Source organism: Centroberyx affinis, unplaced genomic scaffold (assembly GCF_046629955.1).
Source record: "Centroberyx affinis isolate AG114_WGS23_722 - 3 ecotype Tasmania unplaced genomic scaffold, CSIRO-AGI_Caff_v1 ptg004734l_1, whole genome shotgun sequence".
Classification (NCBI taxonomy): domain Eukaryota; kingdom Metazoa; phylum Chordata; class Actinopteri; order Beryciformes; family Berycidae; genus Centroberyx; species Centroberyx affinis.
In genome coordinates, this window is record NW_027282291.1 from 124,122 (window position 1) to 130,818 (window position 6,697).

Genomic DNA, 6,697 nt, shown 5'->3' on the forward strand with positions numbered 1-6,697 from the left:
ACAGTTATGTTCAATGTAACATGCAGGGGGCGACAGAGGTGCTGTAGACGGGAGCAGGTTTTGTCCATGGGTTTTGTCTGGGAGCGTCATGACGAAATTTGGGAGATTCCTGACAGGCGTGACTCGAAGTAAGAGCTCTCACTTTGCTGTATTTCCGGGTACCACACCATCGCGTGACGCGGCGGACTACTTTTGCATTCATCTTCTGTTTACACATTAAATATTAATTTGGACCAAACTGCACACAAGGCGAAAGTGTGTCAACAACATTCAGTTAAAATTTGAATGAATTGTGGAAAACAAATTAGAAAATTAACTTTGGTTCACATGCGTGAGCGTTAACGGTTACCTTTTTAGACCGAGAAGACGACTATTTACTATTGAGTGTTTCATCTTCAGAATAGACAATCTTTGGCTTCATTACATGACTCCCGGTGGGCGTGGCTCAATGATTGTGCAACACACACTGCAGCCTACGTCATCAGCGTTAGTGTGGTAGTAATCCAGCCAGCCAGATTTTCCCATCTCTGAGAAGAGTACAGTGAAGAAGTAAAGGTGAAAGACCAAGAACTCCAGGGACCTTGAATAAATCAGGTGGGTTGAATTTTCTTAGTCTGCTTTGGGGGAATATAATATATGGATAATTTAAATGTACCACAGTTCATTCTCCTGACCAGCTAGTTGAAGATGGTGGACTTACTAACTAACTAACAATAGCCAACTAACAGTGAGACCCTGGATTGATGATGAGTTAGCCCACACCATTGATCATCGCTTTTCTTTCCAATTAAATTATTTTTCCTCTGCTGGATCTGTGTATGTTGAAGATGATGGTGTACCCAGCTTCACTAAAAGCTAGTTTGAGACTTTATCAAGTTTATCTTCCCAGTTGGATGTTGTGTATGCCTACTCTTAACACACATTATAGTTGATTAATTGTTTATGCTTTGGTATTGTATGCATTTGTTCTACTTTCTACTGTGTAAATATCAGTTTTCAGGTTAAATCCCTTTTAATTTGAGGATCAGGCTTGACTTGATCAGTTTGTGGCTGCTGTAAATGGCAGTTAAAGAAATGTGTCCTTCCGCAGGTATATGAGAATTAAGTATAGAAATTGAAAGTTAGTCACAGAAAGTGGAAGTGGCCCATTTATAGCCCGCAGCTGACTGCTGCTTGTTGCCTTTCTCACACTGACAGTCATAAAGACTCATGGAGTGGAAGGTCAGTTACTTCACAGCTGTTAATTTCTAGGAAGTCAGGTAGTATCCAGTAATGCATAGCACTGACCATGCAAATAAGTGAATATTGATATCAGATTTGGCTGTCATGAGCTGTAACAGAGGCCTGCCCCCCTAGTAATGTGGGAGGGTGGAGGCTTAGGTTATTATAGTTAATGTATCTGTTTCACTTGAATAGAAGCCAGATGGCTCTGCTCCTTTTGTCTTGGGTAAGACCGTACAGTTGTAGTAGCAGGACAGGTCCCTAAGTGGCCTTCCTTTTTTCCACTTGTCAAGAACAGCTGACCACAGCCCAGGGTGAATGAAAGTAGCCCCTCAGGCTCTGAACAAACATGTTCTCTGGCCTCAGTCTACATCGCTTAGTGCCGATTCAGTCATGTTTCGCAAGGTATTTTTCCTCTGTTCCATCAAAGTGGAGTGGGATGTGTTCAGGTAAAAAATGTATTAATATTGTTTGGCAATGGGAGGCAATTGCATTGTAATGAAAATCTGTTTTTGTATCACTGCATATTTTAACATGGGATCATTTTTGTTAAAATATGCTGGATTGTTATCTCTCTTGCACATTGTAGAGATGCTACTGATAGTGTCAATGTTTAACTGGATTACCGAACACTGATTCGATCTATTTAGATTTGTTAAATGAGGTTTTAGGAATATTGCTTAATTTAATTAAATTAGGCTTGCTATCTTAATTTAATGTGTTATGATGGTTGTCAAAAGTAGCCAGGAGCTAATGGTAGTCCCTTCAGACTCTGCCAGAAAATAAATACTAGATCTCCACTGATCAGGTTTCACTGCCAGACCAAATGCATGTCTGCTCTCCAGTCCTTGAAACCTCAAAGGAAAGCTCAATTCAGACACATTCTTAATGATCCCCTTCTTCTCTTTCCCACCTAGATCAATAGCATCTCATATGGACACAGTTGTTCGCCGGTGTCCGTTCCTGACGGTGGTGCCCAATGTATTCCTGCAGCTGGCCGGGAAGTCGTCCCTGGTGGGTTATGCCCAGAAGTGTCCGGTGATGATGGACCTGGCCTGCAGACCTCTGGCCAGAGCCCTCGCCTCTTCAGCCTCCGCGTCTAAAGGCACTCCAACAAATGAGGGTCAGTCATAGGGGAAAAATGACCTTTTGTTAAGGCTTCCTATCACTTACGACTTACACAGTTAGTGCAGTACATTGAATGGTGATTATAATGTAGGAAAGTGATCAATAACATATTAGGAACTGATTATTCTGAAACCTGAAATTTCATCCAATGTTGTGCAGATCCAAGGCACTCTGTCAAGCGCCCCCCAGGTCACCCCTCGCCCCCTGCTGGCCAGGCGCTGGGCTCCAAGTGTCCTTTCCTGGCTGCGGAGATGGTGCAGAAAAACAACGGCGTGGTGCGGGAGGCCAGCCTGGAGCTGCAGGAGGATGTCCAGGAGATGCACTCTTTCCGCACAAGTAAGCAACTGCGCAGCCACTCCCGCAGTTGGGTAACCATACACTAAGTCAGTTATGCAAGTTGCGAAAGGTCATTGTTTTGAGCATGCATACCCCAGTGACTTGCATAGCAAATCAATTCCATGCATTGGTAAACTTGTGCAAGGCTTTACAGTTGAGTGTACATAGTAGAATGTAGGTGAGGCGGAGCTGGTGTTTCGTGAAATTAATTGTGCACATCATTGCTGAACAGAGAAAACGGATGTGGGTTCATCGGTGGTGGATCTTATCAAAGCGGACAAAGCCAACACAGGCGCTCTGAAAAACCTTTTAAAACCCCAACCTTCCAAAGTGTCTCACCTACTGCAGGACAATCTGCCTAAAGGTAAGAACACCGACCATGGAACAGTAGGTCATTAAGAAATAGTCATTCCCAAAAATCTGCCTCCTCTAGCTACTGCGCTGTACTAAGTCTTTATTTGTGAAAAGTTTCATGAAATATCCTCCTTCCTCCATCAGTTTTCACCTTCCAGTATGACAGCTTTTTTGAGGGGAAGATTGACAGCAAGAAGAAGGATCACACATACAGGGTATTTAAGACGGTGAACAGGCACGCCCCCACCTTCCCCATGGCAGACGACTACTCCGAGTCTTTGCATGCGAAGAGAGACGTGTCTGTGTGGTGCAGCAATGACTACCTGGGCATGAGCCGCCACCCCCGAGTCACCCAGTCCATCATGTGAGTAGGCTTAGAAATCAGATAGAAAAGGTAGAATAGGGTGGTGATAACGATGATGAATCCAGTACTGATGAAAGTTGAGGTAGTTTTCAAGGAGAGTAAATGTTCCCTAAACCGGTTCCACTTTGTTCCTCAAGGGAGACTTTACGAAAGCATGGTGCTGGTGCAGGAGGCACGCGGAACATTTCGGGCACAAGCAAATTCCACGTGGATCTGGAACATGAGCTGGCTGACCTGCACCAAAAGGACGCCGCTCTTCTCTTCACTTCCTGCTTTGTAGCCAATGACTCCACTTTGTTTACTCTGGCCAAAATGCTACCAGGTACAGTACATCAGGCATGTCGGTTCCGTGTGATATTAGATTTTATTGTATTTCCTCACAGATTTGCTTCATTTAAACTTAAAGACCCCATGACACGGGATCTTTAATGCAGTGATTGATCATTCAAAAGTCTAAACCAGTAGAATATGAGTCAGGGAGAGAAAGGCAATTTTACTTGATGGGAGGGGTGCGGAGGGGCGGGATTGTTCAAAAATCTGATGGTTTTAGTGGTTGCAAATTTATATTTACGCTTGCTGGTGCAGCATGAGGTCACCATGAAAGATGTTTCATGTTTTCCAGGAAGTAAAAGTAATGGGAGTTCATTTCATGGGGACTTTAAATGTAGAATTTCTAATATAGAATTGAGGAGCAAGCATTTTCTATGATTTCTCTTAATTCCTAGGTTGTGAAATCTATTCTGATGCTGGCAACCACGCCTCAATGATTCAGGGAATAAGGAACAGCCGGGTGAAGAAGTTTATCTTCCGTCACAATGACGCCAACCATCTACAAGAGCTGCTTGAGAAGTCAGACCCCTCCACTCCAAAGATCGTGGCCTTTGAGACAGTGCACTCAATGGATGGTAAGTGCACAACTTCACCCAAAAATGTTGTTCTTATTTAATATGTGTAGCTGAAACTCTGTCTGTCACATATTATATAATAATAATAATAATAATAATAATAATAATACATGACATTTATATAGCGCTTTTCTTGGTGCTCAAAGACGCTTTACAAACACAGGATAAAACTATTTTAATCGAGATGTATATAAGTGATAGAAATAGATGAGAAAAGGAAGTATAAATAGGGAGGAAAGGGGGAGAGGGGAGGAGAAGAAGATTAGAGGTCAAAAGCAAGAGTGAATAGGTAGGTTTTGAGGGCTTTTTTGAAAGAGTCTGTCATATTTTGTTGTTGAGTGATCTTAAATAATCGAATGGGTGCTGTGTTCTCGCCCTATAGGAGCTGTGTGCCCTCTGGAGGAGATGTGTGATATTGCCCACAAGTTCGGTGCTATTACCTTTGTGGATGAAGTGCACGCTGTGGGCCTGTACGGGCCGAGGGGAGGAGGGATCGGGGACAGGGACAGAGTCATGCACAAGATGGACATCATCTCCGGTACCCTCGGTAAGTACAACCCTGTGTGTTTACCGCTGAGGATCAAATTCTCTCAACACCCTCATCAGTTCCATATGTCTCCCCCCTCTCTAACATGTTACACTATGGATCGTTTCCAGGCAAGGCATTTGGCTGTGTGGGCGGCTACATCACCAGCACCAACGCCCTGGTGGACACAGTGCGCTCCTATGCGGCGGGCTTCATCTTCACCACTTCCCTGCCCCCCATGCTGCTGGCGGGGGCAAGGGAGTCCATCAAGGTCCTGAAAAGTGAGGAGGGCCAGATGCTCAGGAGGAAACACCAGAGGAACGTCAAGCTGCTCCGTCAGATGCTGATGGACTCAGGCCTCCCAGTGGTCCACTGCCCAAGCCACATTATTCCTGTCCGGGTAAGACAATTTCTAATTTAGCCGTTTTACTGATCATTTTCACTGCTAAAGCCTTACACATCACTGTTATGGAATGGATTTTTTTTTGTTTACTGTTGCAATGAAATTACAGACACTTCAAAATGTGAATCAGTTTTAAATATGAAACATCTGCCTGATTGTGCCCACTTTATCTCTCTGTTGGCAGGTGGCAGATGCAGAGAAGAACACGGAGGTTTGTGACATCATGATGTCCCGTTACAACATCTACGTCCAGGCAATCAACTATCCCACAGTGGCGAAGGGAGAGGAACTGCTGCGCATCGCCCCCACACCGCACCACACTCCTCAGATGATGCACTACTTTGTCGGTACGTCCACAAGAAATTAGGTCTCCGCTCTCAGGAAGCAAAAGGATCCAGAGATGGACTGTAATATTCTGTTCAGAGCTTGAAATGAATGCCTGACAACTTACCAAATGGCATTTTAGCAGTTGAGGATTTGTGAAGTTGTCAGCAACCGCTACAAACAAAACAACAATGTTTGTCAGGATGGATTTACACTGTGGAGAAGTCTAACAAATTATTTTGTTGTTGGGACGAACAACGTTGGGTAATATAATATGCTTGGCCAGTATTACATTGGAAATTGAGTAATACATTGAGACAAAAATGTATTGTACTATATAACAAACAAAGATGATGAAATGCAATCCTTTGAGCCTATTAAATTAAAGAAAAAATGTTTTGGCTGGTGAAAATTCCAAATGGCTGGTAACTGAAATCCACAAGCCACAAAACGTAATTTGAAGCCCTGATACTATTAGTTAAAACACTATTTAGTCTATTAGATACATTTAATATCCATATCTGGCACAGACCTTTTGTGTCCTCACCTGTGTTTGTCATCCTCTGCCTCTTCTCCACAGACCGGCTGGTGAAGACCTGGCAGGAGGTGGGTCTGGAGCTGAGGCCGCACTCCTCAGCAGAGTGTAACTTCTGCCAGCAGCCTCTCCACTTCGAGCTGATGAGCGAGAGGGAGAAGTCCTACTTCACAGGCCTTAGTCACATGATATCAGCAACAGCCTGATATCAGTTTATACAGTAAACCCCAGCAAGCCCCACTCCCCGATCAAATCTGTATTTAAGCTATTTATTGTATTTGTGTAAGATATATCAATACATACAAAATGTTCTGTATCAATAATAAAGTCTGGGGTAAAGTGTGTATTTATGAGTTGTGTTGATTACAGTTTATTGAATATTATTGATGTAAAATGTTATTTGTTCATGTAGAATTTATAAAATACAGTATATGAGATGGGATTTTAGTGATTGATTCATGTCATAGACTTTTGATACAGTCAGGTTCATCTGTCCAGCTTCTATTTCAGACTTAATCAGTTGGAGATAAATCACTTAACCTTCAGTGCTTCAATGGATGTTTTCAGATTTCTGGTACTTCTGGCTAAAGCTCTTTTAACA

General features: G+C 43.1%; 1 protein-coding gene across 1 annotated transcript; it reads left to right on the forward strand.

The window, feature by feature from the left end:
- Positions 1-490: 490 nt before the first annotated feature.
- On the forward strand, positions 491-6,467 carry LOC139665907 (5-aminolevulinate synthase, non-specific, mitochondrial-like). The gene is made up of 11 exons (XM_071544949.1): positions 491-594; positions 2,139-2,344; positions 2,509-2,685; positions 2,918-3,049; positions 3,184-3,403; positions 3,541-3,725; positions 4,129-4,308; positions 4,691-4,855; positions 4,966-5,234; positions 5,422-5,584; positions 6,142-6,467. The coding sequence occupies exons 2-11, from the start codon at positions 2,155-2,157 to the stop codon at positions 6,300-6,302; spliced, it is 1,842 nt and encodes a 613-aa protein (XP_071401050.1). The 5' UTR covers positions 491-594; positions 2,139-2,154; the 3' UTR covers positions 6,303-6,467.
- The last annotated feature ends 230 nt before the right edge of the window (positions 6,468-6,697 follow it).

Coding starts and splice junctions, on each gene's coding strand:
- LOC139665907 (XM_071544949.1), top strand. CDS start 2,155: ATGGACACAGTTGTTCGCCGGTGTCCGTTCCTGACGGTGGTGCCCAAT. Junction 3,404..3,540: donor CGAGTCACCCAGTCCATCAT/GTGAGTAGGCTT, acceptor TTGTTCCTCAAG/GGAGACTTTACGAAAGCATG. Junction 4,856..4,965: donor CATCATCTCCGGTACCCTCG/GTAAGTACAACC, acceptor GATCGTTTCCAG/GCAAGGCATTTGGCTGTGTG.